This window comes from Bombus flavifrons, chromosome 6, assembly GCF_040668555.2.
Source record: "Bombus flavifrons isolate JBK064 chromosome 6, iyBomFlav1_principal, whole genome shotgun sequence".
In the NCBI taxonomy this organism is placed as follows: Eukaryota; Metazoa; Arthropoda; class Insecta; order Hymenoptera; family Apidae; genus Bombus; species Bombus flavifrons.
The window spans coordinates 2,846,562-2,867,750 of record NC_138447.1 but is presented as its reverse complement, the minus strand read 5'-3'; the positions used below and the strand labels follow the sequence as shown (position 1 = coordinate 2,867,750).

At 39.3% G+C, this 21,189-nt stretch overlaps 1 protein-coding gene across 5 annotated transcripts in view; it reads right to left on the bottom strand.

The window, feature by feature from the left end:
* The window catches only part of Rbp6 (RNA-binding protein 6), a 766,744-nt gene that overhangs the window by 42,292 nt on the left and 703,263 nt on the right, over window positions 1-21,189 (bottom strand). For all 5 annotated transcript variants that reach the window (XM_069115475.1, XM_069115474.1, XM_069115476.1 and 2 more), the window contains 4 exons: window positions 11,865-11,947; window positions 10,170-10,254; window positions 3,875-3,907; window positions 2,535-2,618 (listed from right to left, as the gene is read on the bottom strand). In XM_069115475.1, coding sequence (XP_068971576.1) covers window positions 2,535-2,618; window positions 3,875-3,907; window positions 10,170-10,254; window positions 11,865-11,947 — 285 coding nt within the window. The remainder of the gene's footprint in view (window positions 1-2,534; window positions 2,619-3,874; window positions 3,908-10,169; window positions 10,255-11,864; window positions 11,948-21,189) is intronic.

The window sequence follows — 21,189 nt, the reverse complement described above, 5'->3', positions numbered from 1 at the left end:
TTACCCCGTTCCGCGACCGCACGATTAATCTTAAATTACAATCGATTCGATAGTCAGTCGATTTAAATATATTATCGGAATTGTATACGTATTCGTTGGAATTGAAATCCGACGACTTCGTGTCTCGTATGAGATCGTACGAAGGTTCGTGTGCATACGCTACTCGCAGGAACGATTTCCAGTGGAATCGTATCGCGTAATAAATAAGTTTACCCTATGCAGCGATCGAAAATTTATTTAGTAGCAGAGGGTATTCGTATCGTGGCCGTTCCTTTAACTCATTCGTTGAAATTTTCATTTTGCTCGTTGGTTGTTTGCCTCATTCGTCTACACTGATCGATCCGATTCGATGTACGCTTTAACGATCTATACCGAGAGAAAGAGAGCGAGAGAGAGAGAGAGAGAGAGAGAGAGAGGAAGGGAGATGGAGAACGTAATTGAAATTGATTAATCGATTAGCAGAAGCAATTTTAAAGCGTTTCGAGGATCGTAAAGCCTCGATGCTTTGAAAGAAAATTTCGTACTAGGAGAGCAGTTTGTTATTGACAGTCGAAGGCACGCAAGATGCTATCGAATGCAGGAGGTAAGAAACACAGAGTTTGTTTAACGACGTAACTTTTCCCATACATCAGCCTCTCATTATCTTGTCCTAGTTCGCTGGATTCTTCTTCTTTTCGATCTGCATTTTTATCGCGAGACTTTGTGTATGCGTATTTCTCCGGACGAGCATCAAGAACGCGAATACGATTTGTTACGTTTGTAACTTGCAATACAATTTGATTGGAGAATAACAATATTTTTAAAATGTAAATATCTTTCACTTTGATTCATGCGAGCTTAAAAATATATTTTGCGGAACACTAAAAATAAAAACAAATTTGAGACGTATACTGATTATGTATCTATGCTGAATAAACATATTCGATATACGCGATTCTTCTATTTCAAATTTCCAAGCAAAAGGCTTTAGGTTTTTATACACACACAAAATTTGTTATATAAACCAACCAATCACGAACTATACTTTACTTTACTTTACTTTACGAATTATACTTTAAAGTTCTGTCAGCATTGCAGTTAGGTTCTTGCGGGACGATATGGAATATAATAAAATATCAGTATATCGTCTTATCTCTGAAGAAGCTATCTGCAATTTTTAAAAAATGTCAAGATATAATTGTTATTTGGCATGAATTATAGCTGAATGTCTGAAATTTTAACAAATAGATATGTATTATAAGTAAAAATTAAACAGATAAATCGTCACAAGATGAATCGACTGTTCTTAAAATCTTTTTCGGGTAAACACGGAACGAGGTAGAAAATTGGCCGAAGAGAATCGGCACCTCCTTATTTCTATCTTAAATCTTAACCTCGACAACATAATATCGATACGATAATTTATAGCAATTTTGTACAACGTTCACCACTCCTTTCGTATCGAGTGAGACCGACTGTCGGTGCTCCGGCGGTCGAAACTTCGGCCCGGAAGTTGAGGATCGTCGGAACCCGAGCAAACGTTGCTGAATAATATACAACGTCCTTCGCGTTGGACGTACAGCGCACAACCGTACCGTTCTCGATAGAACGTCGGTCTGTGACGTAACATTAGATCACTTATTTTCCCGAGTGTCCTGTCGTCGAAAGCGGAACTCTGCCGCGGAAATGGATTTCCAATAGCTTCCGTGTCTCATAAACACAACCTGCCTGGTCGGGAAAGGATTCTGCGTAAAACGCGAGCAGAATTGACGATGCACGCTTCGCCCTCTTTAATAGAGGAATCGATTATGTTTTCACGAACATCTTTTCGCGCATCGTCGAGAATTCGAACTCGCGATGGAGGCCACTTCGAAGGATCACTTCGAAGGACCACTTCAAAGAAGCACTTTGAAATCCGCTTAGAAATTAGTCGATTATTCGAAATTGTCAAGCTTCGAATCAAACTCAATCTCGAGTGCTTAAGGAGCCATTGTTCTCGGATGAGAATTTCGGCAAGAGGCCGACGGTCCTGTAACAAAAGCTCCACAATCTCTCAACATTCTTGTGCGCACGAGATCTGCTACTTGCCCGCTCCTTCAAGCCGAGCTTAATTTCTGACGATTAGCTCATCTTGATTTCCCGACATCCACTGGTAACCCGCCTGATTCTCGTGTTAAATCGACGACAAAGACATTGACGACGGTGACGACGGTGACGACGGTGACGACGACGACGACGACGACGAGCAGGGCAACGAGTAGCGACAGCGAGAGCACAGTTAGTAAAATGGTGTAGCAATGGAAGTGAGTTTGTCTTTTGATTAGAGATATGTGCGCATAGCTCGATGTCGAGATTATTATTAGACACATATAATTAGTTAGTTCACAGAGGCATGGCGTTGTAGAGGTCCAAATTGGGATGGTAAAAGAGCGGTGTAGGGGTAGGCGGATTATGGTGGGGGGCAGGCTGCGCCTGTATTAGGTTCAAGTTCAGATTCAAGGGCGCGATGTGGGCCGCATTATGGTGGTTAAGGTGGTTAAGGCTAAGGTGGTTACCTGTCGGGTAGGGCAGTCCGAAACTAGGGTACCCAGAATAGCCGCGGCTTGCCGCGTATGCCGCGTACGCCGCCGCTGGGAAACCTGTGAACAGAGCAAAAGAATCTGTCAGCTTTTCTTCCCTGTGCTTGGTTACCTGAGCTCGGAAGCTTTTCAGGAACGTATGGAGGAGGGTTATGGAGCGTGTTGAATATTTCGTGTCGAATCGTAACGATGCGTGTGAATGCGTGTGTTTGTTGCTAAAGCGGGATACGTCGTTTTTTCCGATCTCTTCTGATTGTCAGCGAAGCTTGTGGTGGATTAGTAGAAATTATGGAACTCTAATTTTAAAGCTGGTCAGTTTGAATTATTTTAAGAAAAGCATTGCACATAGTTTTATTTGTTGTCCTTTAAGTTAGCGCTATCGTAACATTGTTACCTATTATGTCCCTTCCTGTGATAGTAGGCTTTTTCTTATTCAATTTAACATCAATAGATTGCCAAATCAGCACATGAAAATTACTATTTTATTTATGCAAGTAAATGTCTTATAAGTGCGAACAATTGTTTATTTAACTAGACTACTGTGATATGTTTATTTTGTATCGAGAGTACAAATGAATATTTAACTATGAAAAGATATCTTGACATTAGGTAACCATACTACCAAGGTATTTATAACGTACTGTATATCATTAGAAACTTCTAATAATTGTTACATTACAGTATATAGATTGAAAAGTGTGATTTAATAAGTTATGTCTATCTAATATACAAATATGTCCTCTAACAACTACGATCTACATGCTCCCTTCTGTAAAATATATTAGATAAAACATTTCCCAAGTACGTACCGTGTTACTCTACAGAACATTTTCGATTGAAAACTATAAAATTATACTGGTCAAACAATTTCCACGAAGAAAGATACTCTCGAGTTCGTTTTTCACATTTCGATTTAATTCGGATGAAATTAATGTATCGTATTTCTGACACGGCAAACGCGTTTCTCCGATGCAATATCGAACGATGCCAGTAACCAGGTACGCATTAACCGAATAATTACGTTAATGAACTAGTGTATTTTCACAAAGGCAAAAATTTACGGAGACACACAAAGTGGAACGGTTGCACGATTTTATCCGTGCACCGTGGGTGAATCATGTATGAGACTTAGGACGAGAAAACTTGTGGCAAGTAGCATATAGAATTTTGTTTCGCTTTCGTGATTGATCGACGTGTGAATATTACAACGATGGTCTTACGTCAAACGTGATTGAACGTTGTTACGGAACGGTAGGCATGTCATTGGACATTGGAGTCGTTTTGTTGTACGTGTTCGTGCATATTTCAATACTCACCATCAGGTAATGCTCCCAGGGACCACATAAAATCTACAAGGAAAAACAGATCACATTAATACCGTGACGAGATTGATCAGAATCGGATAGAAAAATTTGTCTCTTCATTTTATCATTCTTTTCCCTTCATTTACTCATTTCAATTGCTTCGATTAGTTAGTGCAAATAGTAAATCGTAAGTCCCAATATAGAAATTTCTGCAACTAAGCACGAAGAAAAGTACTGAGCGATCGAATGAAGCCTAAAAAAATAAAATTGTCGATCGGATATCCGAAGGTGAGTACGCGCGACTATGAGGACTATCGTGAATTTTAATTTACGAGTGTCTAACTGATGATTCTGTTGTGCAATATTTTTCTTCGTGCAGGCGAAGGTAATGCGTAGACAATTAAAATATGTACATGGAGACAAGTTAAGTATAAAGCAAAGCGTTGCAGAAATTCGTCGGTATAGACGGTTCGAGTGTAACGGATGACTAGGTTTCAAACAATGAGAGAAGGGTTAAAAGTAAAGATAAGAAAACTGAACAAAAATTAGAAAATAAAACAGATTGAAAGAAGAAGTCGGATTAAAAGCGTTCTAGGTTAGACAGAGAGTAGGAGATATAACAAAGAAGTTTATAGAAAAAGAGTATATAGAAGTATATAGAAAGAGAGAAAGAAAGGCATCCATGAAATTTCATAATTTGATACTAATTGAAAAGACCACACAACTAAGATTCTGACTATTTATAATATGTATATCGCATCGACTATATAGCGCATCGACTAAATTCTGTGACAAGGTACTAGTAACTACGCGCGGCCGAGGTGTTTTCAATTCTACCACAAAATAAACCCTCCTATGATCTATGGTTATTGTAGCCTTCAAGGTATTGGTTAATCATTTACCGTTAAGTAATATTTGCTAGGCTGACTATGTAGCTTATTAGATATTGACTAAGGGCAGATAATGTGTCGTGCGATCGCGAGGAAGGCATAACATTTAAATAAATTTATAAACTCTCGGAATTACAAATGGCAATTGGAACGAAAAATATTGGATGCAAGAAAATTTTGAATTTTAATAAAAGCATAATTCGGAATTTTTAATTGTCGATGCTTCGTTCGTAAAAAGCACGTGACACATTATCGACGCCACTACCACACTTAGATCGACGATACAATATTGAAAAAAACACCGACCACAATACTACACTACTGTTTCACTATTCTAGTGTTCATATTGACGCTGCTCTCACAATATACGCAGATGGAAAAGTATAAGAGCATTTATTCTAGCCATTAAAAGATACACTGATACATATTAATAGTATTAGTGATTTCGTACCTAAAGTCTCTCTACCGGGCTGGTTTTGATTACATCAAGCACGCAACACAATTCTATATAATTTCAGTGTGACATCGTTTTTGTTTCTTTTCTTTCTTTGATATTTTTTTATGTGCTTTCTTATTTCATTTTATCTTTTTTTTGTTTCTTTCTTTTGTATTGCTCTGTTTTGAAAATTCGTTTGAACAATAATGAAAATCTTTGCATATACTTCCAACATTATCTCGTGTTTATTTAAATACCATTCATTTTACTCTCATATAGATAGAGAAGATCGATTCACGTGTAGTACGTAAATGGACTCGAATATTAGACATGTACGTGTATATATAATATTTATGTATATATATTTTTTAATTTATATAAATATTTGTAATGTGCATATTGCAACGCGCATTTTATTTTTGTATTATACTTGACAATCGCAGCGACTTCGTATGTACTATATATGTTTATGTAGTAATATAATAATTATATAATGTACGTGTACTTTCTCAGATGCAACAAATCGATTTCACGTAGAACAGACGTTTACGTACGGCATTAACATTAATAGTCTCTTACAGTTTCGAGGAGCGTATAAAGCTCATTCCGGTCGAGTTTTACGATCGAGTTGCCGGTCAATTAACATTTACGTCACATCGATAGCTTTGGCAACATGGAATCCCATTGAGTTACTCATTCCGAATTTTATAGTTATTTCTTTGATCCTTTCTCGATGCTGGATGTTTCCCAAGAGAAAGAGGGAGAAAGAGAGACACATACATATAAATACAGAGTGTTGCAAGAAACATTATTTGTAGAGGAACGCAAACATTCATTTCTTTCTTTTCTTTCTTTTTGATATCATTTTCTTCTCTATTCTGTTTCTTTTTTTTAGTTTCTTTTTATTTAATTTTTAATCTCGTTCGTACTTGCGTAGTGCGCGGCCATAAACGTTTACGGGGAAGGAAAACGCATATTTTTCTAATTGGGTTCTCTGTCTAGACAAAAGGCGCAACGCTACGTTCCCCGTGTAACAAATCAAAATCTGGCCCAACAAAGCATTACAAAGGTGTGAACAGAAAGATAATCCGCATGTTAAGATCTGGTCTACTTACGAAACTGACACTGTTGAGCCTCTCGGGCAAAGTACGTACTTTCTAGGACACACGTCTCACGCATTATTATTAAGGTAAATGATGCTATATAGCTTAGAAGAGTTAAATACTATGTAACGAGTAAAGTGGGTAATAGAGGAGTGGGGGTGCGGGCGGGGGGAGGGGGTTGTAAGGTATAGGTGTAGACGGGTATACGCACGATATATATTTAGTATATATCCTATAGAGAGGTATAATATTACGTGTAACGTAATATAAACATACTATGTAACGTAGCTTGTTAAGTAATAGGTACATTGTAATAGGTCTCTTTGAAGCCGCTGATAATATGCATTCTTCGTGGAAGACACTGTGGCTGTTTCTCATTTCTTTTCATTGTTCTTTTTTCTTCGTGTTTTCTTTTAGATATTCTTTTTGATGATATCTTTTATATTTTCCGATACAGGATTAAAAGGGAGACGAGGATAGATACGAAAGAGATCACTAAACGGATCTTCCACGAAGAAATACCTAGAATATATTTCTAAACTATCGATATCATAGTGACTTCTCAAAAAGCTATAGTTAACTAGTAGTCTCAATGATAGGAACGTATACATAGTATAGTAATTCGTCAAAAATTATATTCGTTCTAGCTAATTCAAACCTAGTTTCACCTAAAAAAAGTCTCATTAAGTAGCTAAGGTTTGTAACAACACAAATGTTTACCTAATTACCTAGATATATATATATATGTATAAATAGAGAGATATATATATAGAATATACTCCGATATGTATAATCTGTAGGTCTATTACAAAAACTAGAAGGTTGTAATGCGGCTCTCACAAAATATATCAATATCAATATCAAATACTATATGGCGTTTTACCAAATACGTAGATACAAAACAATATATAATATATGTATATAATCTGCTATTTATCTAGAATGGATTAATTCTGCAACTTTTTTTGTCGTTTCATTTTCCTTTTCATCGTAATTTTTTTTTTTTTTTATTTTTCACAAGGTACGTATCGTATATATATATATATTCATATAATTATATATATGTTATATGCACACGAGTATTCTATGTATATGTATATAGTTTCGCGTGTGCATTTATATACATATAGATAGCTGTGACCTCGCGTTGTTTTTCTTATTCATCCTTTTTTTCTTTCTTTTGCTTCTATCGTACACGTGTACCGCCGTATTGGAGTACGTACTTCTTCATATTCTCGACATTATGAAATTTCATGAAATTCATTGCGAAAAATACTCTGAAAGGCGCGACGAATGAGAAATGCTTATCGCCGACCATTTGCCGCGCGCTCTCGACGCGCTATCCGCCTTCACCATTCACGATTCACGGCTTTATTTATACCACTCGACATATCATCCCGTGCAAATCAGAAATTCACCTCCTTCTGGGAATAATATACGGCGTGCCGCTACCTGGGAATGTGTTCTTGCGTTTCTTTCCATTTTTTTCCTACTCATTCTTTACGCTTTTCTTTTCTTTCCTTTTTCTTTCCCTTCTGCTTCGATGAAATTCTAGCAATCTACGATCTCGACGACGGGCGCCCTCGCTCTCGAAATCGAACGAACAACCTTCACTTTCATGGAAAAATAGAATGCCATAGAACCTCGACCTCGATCGAGTTCCAAAGATTTCATATTTTTCATTTCATCTCCTTTTCTTCCTTTTTGCCGACACCATCCTCGATTCCTTCACGATCGTCTGTTCGAATTGAATTGTCGTTCAACCATGCGAACACACCGAGCGCTACCATAAAGCTTCGATCCAGTTTGCTACGAAATTATCTAACATCTACGAATCAATTGACGTGTTGTCGCGAACGCGAGTCGTTCGAGGCAGGAATTTGTATCTCTTTCGTTCGTCGAAAAGTATCTAAATATCTGTGTGGTATCGTGACCTGATTGCCTTTTACTTGCGACCTTTCCTCCTCTCCTAATCAAGATTCAATAGTCTAACTAAAGTACATTTGAAACACGTAATACGTTGGTCGTTTGCGATTGATTGTCTTTTCTACTACTTTAGAATTTTCCAACTGCCTAAATAGATATTTTTCTATGAGATTTACTGTAAGTTACATTGAAATTTATATCTTTAATTTTAGAAATTTATGAGAAGGAGGAATGGTTTCTGCAAGAAGTACGTTCGATGTATCAACTTACTACCGAGCGCTGCTCGTTGAAACAGACTAATTTGCCTAAATTTTGAACACTTCCTTTTATTGTCCTACTACTTGTCTCTTGCTAATCAACTACGAAATCACTACCAGTCTTTTGCGATGCAGGTTTATTCCATTTGCTATCTACGCTAATCTTTGGCTACGAAGAAAACGATGCCAGATACGCGATTAATCGAGTTCTACCAAACAGACTTATGATTCACTACTATTTTATACTTTTTCAATCTTTATTTTTTTTCTTTTCTCACTACGATCACAGTTTTACTGAACTGAGCTTCTCGAGCAGTCTCGCGAGAATTCGCTTATTCCCACACTCGAATCCCGGGAATAAAAAGGAATGATTTTGTCTAGACTACGTTATATTGCACTTCTCGATATGTCTTCGATTCGCTGCTATACCAAGTCGGAAATCAACTGCAAGGTTATTTAAGCTAATACTTTCCCGAAAAAGAAGGCGATGAGTCCTAAATAGAGGAATGTTTCAAAGTACCGCAAAGTGCACTTGGTATCCCGTTAAAAAATTACATATATGAAAAAGATATTTTAAAAAAATACAAAAATGGTAACAAAACATCGATTAGAACAAAGAACGCAATTGTAACGATCACATGTACAAACGGGATACCAATACGTCATTCAAATCAGAACGAACCCGACCAACTATGAATCGATTCCATCACACCTGCTCAAATCCTCATGAAACATGATACAAAAGCATAGCTACACCTCCAAATTTGTACGCTCTTAATTCCTTGGCACGTAACCCCCATTCCATACAACAGTACAAAAAATATACAATCCTCTACTACCTCAAACATCCTAAATCCAGTACTACAAACTCAACCCAATCAAACCATCGATCAACTAATTAACAGCAAAACTCCATTTATATGAACTTGTCGGGCAACTAACAGTTTATACAGTTGGGGTTCATGTAAAAAGAGTCCACTCATTCTTCCTATAATCTACGATTTTTCTTCCACATAATAAGAATTCCGATAAATAGATTTAACTGACACATGTTTATTTAATCGGACATATAACTAAAATTTCGTTCAATCACATGGAGTTTATATAAACGGAATTATACTAGAAATCATCACTAACAAATCGTCGATCGAGGAATCAACAGTAAAATGAATGCAAAAACATGGAAAAGCCCAATGTATGACTGAAGAAACTCTGCCCCTTAAGATGAAACCTACTGAGGCCTGGAAAGGGGCGTGAGTATTGTCGGTCATAGTCCGATCGTGGGTATCGGATGGTAGACGGCACCCATATCGAGGCCCTGTACGCCTAATAGATCGCTCATGGAATAAGTGAGGGTTGCGGCCCGAGAGGCTGCTGCGGCCGCGACAGGATGAGGCCTGTAGGAGGCCGCGGCTGCAGCCGCAGCCGCGGCAGCGAGTGCCCTCTTGACATCGTAGACGGCCGCGGTAGTGGCCGCGGCTGCCGCCGCAGGTGCGGTCGCACCGGCAGCGTATTGGTAGGTAGCGGCCGCGTTTGGTGCGGCGGTAGCGACTATCGGAGTGAGCAAGTGGTGGTGTGGGGTGCCAGCGGACGCTGCTGCAGCTGCATGTGCAGCCGCGGCAGCAGCCGTCGGAAGGGGATACGGCGCGTAACGATAGGTGGTGGGGGTAGGTGTCGCGACCATCACCAACTCACCGTATGCGCCTCTGTTGGCCGCTCGCGTCTTCGCCAGGTTCGCTGGGAGCATCACTTCCTTCGGCTGTGCTTTCTTGCATTCGACCTTCAAATTGAACATAAAAATTCGATATTAGTTGTGTCTCGTGCACCCGATGAGAACGATGGATCCCAAGATTTTGGGGTGAAGCTTCGTTAGAAGATTAGTAGCGGAGGTTACGAGAATTACAGGAAGTGATGATTACCCTTGTAGGATAACGCGATGGTGGGGGATGGCGGTCAGGCGGCCTAGAGCCGCTTTATCGCCGTCTCAATGGACCGCGACTAGAAGGGGGGATGGCGCTAGGGGCAATGCTCCCTCCTAGTGCCAAATTCAACAGTCAGGGAATTTTTAGGACTGTCTCGAACAGGAGGACGCGGGAGGGGGTGCAACAGAAAGATAATTCGTAAGAGGTCCCTGGAGCACTCCTGTCACACGCGTAGGATGGTCATCGTGGAGTTTTAGTCGGTAAGAGTCCGACACTACTCTGCTGTTGCCGATTATTAGCAGCAGTGGAGTGTCCATGAGGATTTCTCCACGTGCAAAAGAGAAAAGGACGTGATGATTAATTCCTTGCCTTATGATTTTATTTGATAGAATTGTTATACCGTTCGTTCAATGCATGTATCATGGACCTGATTCTCTATTTATTAACTGTAGTCTGCAATATTGATAATGAGAATATGATCTCTGTTAAGGTAAGGGATTAAGATTTCCTTCTAAAGTTATGTCTAAATCCATATTTCAGGCGAGAGAGATTTTATTAAGAACTTTTGCGAGTTCATTCCAGATATAACAAGAGGAAAAGTCAATTTTAAATAATCAATCGACCACAATCAAATAAGTTTTAATGAAAATTTTAATGGAAAGCTACAAGATAGGCTATGGACACTAGAATATGCTGGATATAGAAATTTTATTAGTAATTTCATTCGTCTGTAAAAGAGGTGCTTTGGTGAATATGGAACACGAATTCCCACGATAGTCGTTCGATCTTCTATTCAAGTAACAAACGAAGTTACGATAATTTGTTCAGCCTCGTTATATCCTCGTTACGAACGTGTGTTTGATTATGTGTTTTGATGCCCGTAATCAAGGGTAATCCGGCACCAGCTAATCAACGTGATCTATCGCTCTAATATTATCAGTGCAAATAGACGACTGTTTTATACCGATCTAACATCTGACGATGGTGTTGCCGAGTTATTGACGAAATTGGGGATCGTCTAGGCCGTATGGATTTATGGATAACGAGAAGTGGCATCTGGCTAAATCCTTGATCCACGTCAGCGGGATTTCGCTGGTAGTAGACGACAAATAGAACTGTCTATTACCGAGAGACCTATGTGATCTCTACTATGACAGGCTTTCGAGAAACCGCTTTTCGTCTTCCAGCGTAAGATTCATACGCTCAACCGTTGTCGTCGTTGCGTGCGGACATGTGTGTGTCGTCTGCGTGCGTGTCAAATGCAAATAAGCACGGCAATGCTTCTCAATTATACGGAAAATTAATTCCGCTCGACGCCGTATCCGTAGATGAAGAACGGAAGGCAAATATCATTTGATACCACTTCTACGGTCACGTGGTGGGGATGTAGGAGAGGGAGAGAAACGATCGAGAATGGGTGTCCTCTTCGTTTGATAAACAGGCTTTGCTGGCCTACCAGGCAACTCACCATTTTGTTGTTGATTTCGTGGAAATGGATCTCACAGACTTTGTCGACCACGTCCTCGCTTTGAAACGTGACGAAGCCAAAGCCTGGAACAGAAAGAACAGGTGTCGTTTAATTATCGAAAATGAAAGATGCTTCGCTATGAACTGTACAATACAGCAATGTAAAGTTAATTGGATAACAGTTTCGGTAAATTCTTTTGTTTTATTAGAAATAATCTTTTTGAACCTGCTATATCTCATTTTACATATATATATACTATATATATGTCGGAGATGAAAGAACATCGGAGCCTTCCCTTTGGAACTTCGGGAAAATTCCTTAACACCGTAATCTAGATTCTATCATAGGCGTAATTAAACAATTGTCGTTATTCGATCTGATTGTATTGTTCGAGATTTGTGATAATGAGCTTGGGCTCGAGGCGACAGCCTGTCGCCGAACGTAGCCGCGGTCACGGGATGAACGCTTTGTCTAACAAAGGTATGGAGTAATTCTATAGCTCTCCTTAAAAGAAATATTTGTGGCGGCACGCGACAGTAAACATTCCAACGGGTTCTGTCTCGTGGCTCGCCACACGCAGACCCTATTCTTCGAGTAGGATGATTGCCAGATGTCGATGCGTCTCCGCAGTACATGTTCAGCTAGCCTGAGGGCCCGTTATAAATCTTAAGATTTAGTTGACTTCAAACAGACAAACAATCCTTGTTCCAACTACGGGAAGATAGGGGAGACCTATTTTTCAACGAACGGTGTCTCCCACTAGCAACTTTCCCTGGAGGGCGGCTAGTATCTTTTCCTAACCGATATGGAGATTGACCAATTAGCAGCAACGTCAATTTCCCTTACTTTCTGAACGAAGGCTTTCCTCGACGAATCCGATGATCTCGTGTCCTTAGACACACCCCATTATAGTTTTCCTCTGTGGCATCATCGGGACGGAAACTTATTCTTTCTTGCGATCCCATCGACGAATAGAGTAACACCTTACGATCAGTGAATATTACGCGTCCGAGTTAGATTTCGTGAGCACGTACATCTATCATCCCGTTGACCGCGGATTCGTTACTGAACCTAGGATCATTGTCATTAGTTTCTCGAATATCTAATTACCACGGTTACTTGTCCAATTCTATAATAACCGTATTTGCACTAGTCAATGTCTTCTCTATTGCATAACGACAATGTGTAATCCAAACGAAGATTCGTTTCACGCCCCTAACCCTAATTCTAATGTAAACTCGACATATATATGTCGGAGATGAAAGGACATCGGGGCCTCCCTTTTGGAATATTGAGGAAAACCCCAATATTCTAATCCAGACTTTTATTATAGCTACACTTAAGTAACAAAACTAAGAAATAGTTGTGCTCAAGGTTTATGACGGTGGGCTTGGGCTCGAAGTGACATAACGGGTCACTGAACGTAGCCACGGTCACGGGAGGGACGTGTACCTAACAGACGTATGGAATAATTATATAGCTCTCCTTAAAAACAAAGATTGACCCGAGAGGTGGGGAGAGGACTATATAAGGGCAGTTCCACTTGGACATAGGGTTAGAGTCTATTCAGAGCAGTACTACTTGCACTTTGAGTGACATCAGGATCGTGTATCACATCGCATTCGTCGTCCCGTTGGCCGTGGATTCGTTATCGAACCTGAGACCACCGTCATTCGTGTCTGATCACCGCGGTTGCTCGATAACTTTGTAATGCTTACGATTGTGATAATAAACATTACCGCTATTGTATAACAATCATGGCTAATCTATCTAATATATATAATCAATGGCTAATATATATATCTTATTGGCAAAATACCGATAGAAATAACAAGATCCATGAAACCACCTACAAGAATTCGTACGTTTTCAATGCAAAGAGAATTCTTCTGAAGGACTATCAGATCAGATGCAAATTATACCCGACGCTTTAAATATGTGGCACGATTTCGATGAATGCCTTCTATTCGATGTAATTTGCCATACTTAAAAACCATCCCGAGTTCACGTAACTCCTACGTGTAAATGGTGGCACGAAGATAACTATCCCGTCGGATCTTCCATTAATTCAGCAGAGTCGGACGAGTTTTGTTTCCTTTCCAACCCCTTTCTCGCCGAGGTACCCGTTTCACTCGAACGCGGTCTAAGCACTTCTGCTCAAAATTTATTTCGCTGGAGAACGAACTGGAAAGGAGAAAGGGAGGGGAAGAGAAAGAGAAAAAGAGAAAGAGACAAAGACAGAGACACAGAGCGAGAGAGAGAGAGAGAGAGAGAGAGAGGAAAGGAGGAGTTGAAGAAAGGATAACGAAACGTAGGGTGCGTGGTGGAGAAGAAACGAGGGAGAACGATGAGCCGGCGAAGAGCCATAACTTAATCAAGCATCAAGGGTTATTAAAAACTTTGCATTGGTCTCCAGGTGATTTTAATCTCGCCCCTTCGCGTCGCTGACTTTCTCTTCACCCTTTCCTCGTCTTCTGCTTCTTCGGCTCTCATCCTTACGCGAGAAGCGTAGTAATTCAGGCTCAAGTTATCCGGCGGGCGCGAGTTATACGAATCCAGTGCGCGATGTCGCTTAAGATAACCAGGAGTTAGTGCTTCCGTGTTGAAGCAGTCTGCCAGAAGAGGCGAAACTACGCCGGGTGACTCGTAATTAAACACAGCCGATGGATACCAGAGTCGAATGCGAGCCGACAGCTCGCGATTCTTCGAGCGTCCTCTCCTCTCTCTTAAATTTTACACCGGAAATAGAACGAGGCCGCGCTGAATTAAATTACATTGGAACGTTCGTTCGTAAGCATGCGCGGACGACTGCAGGCACAAACACAACGTGCCATCATCTCCACAGTTTGTTGAGTAATTAACGTCAATCGATTTTAATGTTACGTCCTTATTTATCTACCGCCGGGTTATGAAACGAAGATCGAGTCATGAACTGAAAAGATTAAAGTTCGTCTGGTAGTGAGAGTAATATACAAGATTACTTTTATTCAGCTGCTGGTCGAAATGCTAATGCATGGGAAACTTCGGACGGAAATTATTTGATTTTCTTTGGAGAGTAGTTTCGCGAAGGATAAAGAGAATATGAAGTAGTTAAATTTATAAATGTGTTATTCGTATAGAGTACGAGCTAATGGCGAATAAGATGAAATAAAATATTGGAAAGAATGTCGCGTCTCTTTATTCTCGCGTTCGTCTAACGTGGTAATGACCATTTTGCATGAATTGTAATTTTAATATCTGGTATGCAAATAATAAACATCTCAAAAATCCTTTTATGTTTCGCCTTTACGTAGTCTTTTAAGAAATTGCTTCTAACAATTTATCCGCACGATTTGCTCCTTTAGTACCATCAACAACGGATAGTCCTAAAATCTATCTCTTCATAATTCATTGATTTTACGGCCATCCACTTTAATCGCATTTTTAAATTTAACAGAGTATATTCAAGGTAAAGTACATGTTACATTTAGTATCATAAATAATATAAGATTAATTGACCTACAAGCAAGACATGTAGCGATATCTATGAAGTACTAAAATGATATTATATCAAATTTAATGCTCTATATTCGAATTTATGGATACATCACATACAATATTACAACCAATACTACATGTAATATTGCACACGATGTAAAATTAACAAATCCTTAATCAAAACGGGGCAATCATACGAATATGTTATACCTCCGAGCTAAATCTCCGAAGTTATTCACTTTTTCTTTTCAATCAAATACTCTTTCCAATTCACTTTCTTTTCCTTCGAATATCGTTCCTTCTCCACGTGATCCTACCTTCCGGCATCACTTTCGTCTGCAACTTACACTACTGGTCCCTTGAACTTTAAGCTCCTCCGCCGGCATGAAAAGCACGAGTGATTAAGTTATAAACTTGGCAAGATGTCCGTTTGAGTGAGGAAGGGGCTTACTTCATTTATGTAATTTATAGTACTCTGTCAGTCAGCTAACTCCACGGAGCCTGAGCACCCTCTCCTTGGCACAAAGGCCGTGCTCTGACACCGGTAACATTTAACTACTTCCTGTTGGAGTCTACTGAGAGCGCATACAGCGTCCGAACGCAAGGACCAAGCCAGAGAGAATGGTATTCACCGTTCCGATATTATTCGTCTTTTAAAGCATGCCCTAATATCCTGCAGGATATTACAAAGTCGTCTTCCTTTAAGAGGTATTAAAAAGTTATGACAGGGTTGTTCACGTCGAGCCCACGTACTTCAGTCACTTTTCGTTGGGAATAGAGTCGACGGTATGCACCCGACGATATGATGTATGCGAAATATCGCATGAATTTATAATATGACCGACACCGTGTAAAATACGCCTTCGACCGTACACCCTTGTATGTGCCAAATAAAATTACATTGTTTCATAAATTCCAGCAGCGTTAAATAGCTTCATAGTGTTCGCTAACAGGTTGAACATACATATACATATACACTCCCGTTTATAATTATTAGAACATTTATGAACAAAGTAAACTTGAGTAAATTAGATCCTCTAAGAATCTTAATACATACTATAAACGATGTTACAATACAGATTTAGGCATTGCAAAAATTTCTTTGCGTTTCCTATTCAATTCACCTGAATTTTTTAAATAAATTATTATAACTTGTTGTGTTATTGTGAATCTTCAAAATAGTTTTACTAAATTTTTCTTTATAAATACATATGTATATATTGGGTCACAATCTTGCATACAAAATCTGGTCGACTAATCAGTTCTTTGATGCTTCAGATTAATTACCACCTTCGGCTATAATAAATGTCATGAACGTGAATGTATGTCTCGTTCGTAAAAATATCTTAAACTTTTATCCATTTCGAAGTTATTAAATAGATCATCCGCGAGACACATCGTGTTACTAGTTCTTCCTCAAATTATTACTAAACCCGAATATACTTCACGCCTCGTGAAACGCATCATTTTATGCAGTTGAAAATAGTTCGCTTTACGCACTATGGAATATCGTCATTTGAGGGTATCGACATGACCCGACGTTTACTTTTTACCATCGATAAAACGGAGGTTACGTGTTTTTAGGGTCCCGACTATTGGACAGAACCAAGAGAGGGGAGAGGGAAGTAAGGTCAGCGCGGTCAGCGGTCTGCGAGCGATCCAATAAATTTTGAAAGAAAAACCTGGGCCCGGTGTTCGAATTTTCATAAGAGGTTTTATTTCCATGGTCCAATCTTAGGGTCTCGAGAAGCTCCATTCTCGCCTGAAACAGGCAGGTTGGCCCTCATAGGGGTGGTAGAGGCGGCCAGGAGGAAAAAGTGCGTGCTCAGCTGTCCAACCCCTCGTTGGACGCCAGATGCGCTCATTTCAATAAAAAACACACCCCGAAATATCCTGTACTCCTTCCAATAGCGGACCCCTCTTATCCTCTTACCTCCTGAGAGTTCCTTAAATGATCCATAAACGGTCCCGCCAGTGTAAAATTATTGTAGAGTCGTGACGGTTATCTGACTATTTTCCGCTACCTTTCCACTCCGTAGAATTATAGCCGACTTTATCAGTCGAGGGCAGCGAATCGAAGGAAAATATGTTTCGGTCATCATCGTTTTCCAAAGATTTAGTTTTTAAAGGGGATGTAATTCTTCTTTAGCGTATTACGTGTGTACAGTAGATAATGAAATTTGTGATCAGATAACGAGTTTCAAGAAAAAAGGAACTAAACTTTTTGTAATCATACTCTTTCCTCTTTTGTTGTGAGTATTCGTGAGATTTTAGTATATTTAACACTTTACCGATAATGTTCTATAACTTATTTCCTAATTTGAACGTCCTGATTTTATTACGTTCACATAATTATGTTTATTGATCTCCAATTCCAAGTATCCATAAAATAACAAAATACAATTAACTTTTTTTATTCATACATTGATATATTAATGCGAAAAATTATAAATCGAATTTATCACGACCTTTCTTTAAAAAATTATCCTTTGAATCAAAATTTAACCACGAGAAATAATCGAAAAGTTGTCGATGGTAGTTAAAGCACCAGAAAACGATACATCGTAAAAACGACGTATTCAATCTCGGCGACGAAGTTGGACAAGTATTAGCAGCTTTCGTTCTGGGGTTAAATTTTCTTGACGAGAGGAAAAATGGATCTTGATGGCTCCAGTGGCAGGCGTTGACGGAAGAGAGCAATTCTTCCCTATTCCGCGATCATCGTCGTCCTTGGTCGGTCCTCGTCTTTCCTCCCGTCTTTTCCACCTTCTTTCTCTTTCGGTTCCCTTGTCTTCCCCCTTTTTCTCTCCTCGTCATCTCCACCCCTCGACTCTCGAGCATAATGCGACCCCGCTATTGTACCAATGGCCATGTTAACGTTTAAAAGCCACGCTGCCGTTAAGCGCGTTTCAGAATTTTACCGTCTATTGAGAATGGTAAAAGGTTTCTTTCAAAAGGCTCGGTTGGCAGAACGATTTGAAACTTGTAAATGGATATGGCTTAAACCTTTGCTACTTCTCCCGTTCCATTTCTATCGTTCTCTCTTAGTCTCGTTTCTCCGTACGCCTTTAACGTCCTACCTGTTAGGTGTGTAGGTCTTTGAAATGTTTGTTTGTCCCTGTTAATGCGATCGTCGTCGACGCGATCATCGCAGAATATCGTTGTATTCATGAATTTCACGAGTCACTGAAGCTATCTATGCAGAAATAACGATGGACTTTGATGTCGTCCGTTCTCAGCAACAGGCTAAGTGGAGTGCCGGTCGTTAGATTTTTAATTGTAGTGAATTTATAATCGTCCAATTAGACTCGGTGCAGCGGTAATCCGTTTTACGATCATCTCTTGGAAGAATGCTCGCAAACAGTTGGAAGAAACGTTATTTTGTAATGATACGGTACTCTTTTTATGGAGGAAGTTTTTGAGTTACGAGTCCTTTTTTCTTCTTATTTAATCTTGGAAGGATGAAACGCTTATCTCACTTGAATAGTTAGAAAGGATGAAGTTTAATTCGATTTTAGTTAAGCTGGGAATTGTATAGGCTTAAACTAGACGTTCATTCTCAGATATTCGAATTGAGGAATGCAAAGGTTAACGATGATTTTTAAATAAGGTACCATAGTCGCAACTCCTAATAATTACGCCATTCTACGGGATCGTTTAATGCCATACATAAGCCCAGCAATATTTACATTGATATACATTTTTCGGAATCGTTAATCTCCGTCGAACTAGTGGCGTAGTTGTTAAGGATTTAACGGCCGCAACGTAATCTACGTTTTATGCATTCAGCGAAAAATCCATAGCATAAAGGAAGGATCATAAAGATCGTAATCTGTTATCGTATTTCGTTCCTCTAAATCTGTGCCTCTTGTATTTTTATGGGTCGATTATACAAATTAAAAAAAAAAAGATGGAAAAGAAATAACCAAAGAGAAAAAAGAAAAAATATCACAACCATCAAATATATTTGTACATAAATTATTTCAAAAAAAGCAAAGGATTATTTCCGTTTGAATTTCAACTGTGGAGCACTTTCAAATTGCCTAACACCGCACAGAATAGTGCTTCAGACATCACGTAGCGCGCACATGGAACAGATGCTGGCAGACATACTATCCGCAACACATAGATTGTCTCTACATGTAATGTCGTTATTATTATAGATTGATGATCGTCCTAGATTATTGATTAAGCAGTTTAGTGCGTACTACCCAATTACCGATCGGAGTACATACCAATAAATCAAGACCACGATATACAGGTGCGAAGCCAATTTGTACGCTATCCCTTCCAGTTCCTACCCCATCTTGTGCTAAACCTAATCGTCTCACGGTAAAGCGAAGATGACCAAAGTTTCCGCAATAGTACTCACGGAGTCGGCACGATAACATCGTTTCCAACCGTGTTTTCTTCAAGTCAGACCCAATAACGAACAGTGTAAACTGCAATTCTATACGAGAACCGATCGTTATCGATGGAAAGTTTGCTCGTAGATATACGGTTGTTAATTGCCTCTTTCAGAGTCCACCAGTTCGAAACTGGTTCGCCGTTGCAAGATTACAGATCTAAAAAAAAAATCCAGAGCCCCGGAGAAATCGAGAATACTATACTGTTGCAATTTTCAGACTCGAGTGCGATGCAATACTTCAAACGACCGTGAGCGGAATTTCAATAAAAGTTTCCGTGTAATCAAAGAAGAGTATATTTATTACTTTTTAAATAATATAAAGACAAACAATTGATGTCGTTACAGATTTTTTTTATGTAATACATACATAACATGTTCATAATACAAGAGAATGAATTTTGAGGGAAAGGATTAAATCTAATATGAAAATGGCAAACAAATTATTCACTATAGTTTTCCAAACGAGAGAGTATCAAAAATCTGCTGATACAACCGATACTTTAAAAAGGGTGCCTAAAGGTGGCAAACGAAAAACCAATTAAAGGTCACTTTTTGGATTCCACTTTCGGAAACTGCACGCGTTCTATCCTCTTCGATGCGAGTTAAATGAATAAACCGCAATCCGATTTTGTGATGCGTCGGGTACGATGGACAGCGTGTGAGAGAGAGAAAAAGAGAGAGTGAGAAAGCGAGAGAGAGAAAAAGAGAGAGTGAGAAAGCGAGAGAGCCGTGGACCGACCTTCGATTAGTCACCGAGATCACGAGAATTTTACAATGTTAGAATTTCAAAATGTTCGTTGGTGCGGCAATCACAAATTCGCGATCGCGAATTTTTGGTGCACTTGTTCGGTCTGAGGCTCCGCGTGGCAGGATTCGCGCAGGATTACCGGAATGGACGTGCTCTCTCTGTTCCTGACCGAACTTTCCGCGCGATAATGTGGGAAAAGCTGACGTTAATTTCACATTGAACACGCTAGGACGCGTAATTGTTATCGCCTGGCCGACCAGTCCATTTTCAATTGCATTATCGGAGAGGCGGGTATTTTTTAGAAAACTGACGCGCGTATTTTACCGATATCGAGCTCTTGGTGCAGTTACGGAAATTAAAGAGAATGACGTATTTGTGTTGACAATTTAATTCGTTCGCTTCGATTTCTTTGGATCAAAATTCAGAAGAAAATTAGTAAATCTGATAGCAGTTAAAAAATGATTAGGTATAAAATAGTAGAGAATAGAATAGAAAGTTATTGTTACTCGAGTGATCATATAAAAATAATATTGAAAATATAAAGCGCACATTCGCATTTTTTTTGTAATTATTAAATTTTCCTGCGCAATATAATTAATTTTGTGCCATCAGATTATGTGTATTTCGATTTGTACTCGGTGGAAAATGTCGAGGATGATGCTTCACCTGTTTTAACTAATAATACTTGCTGC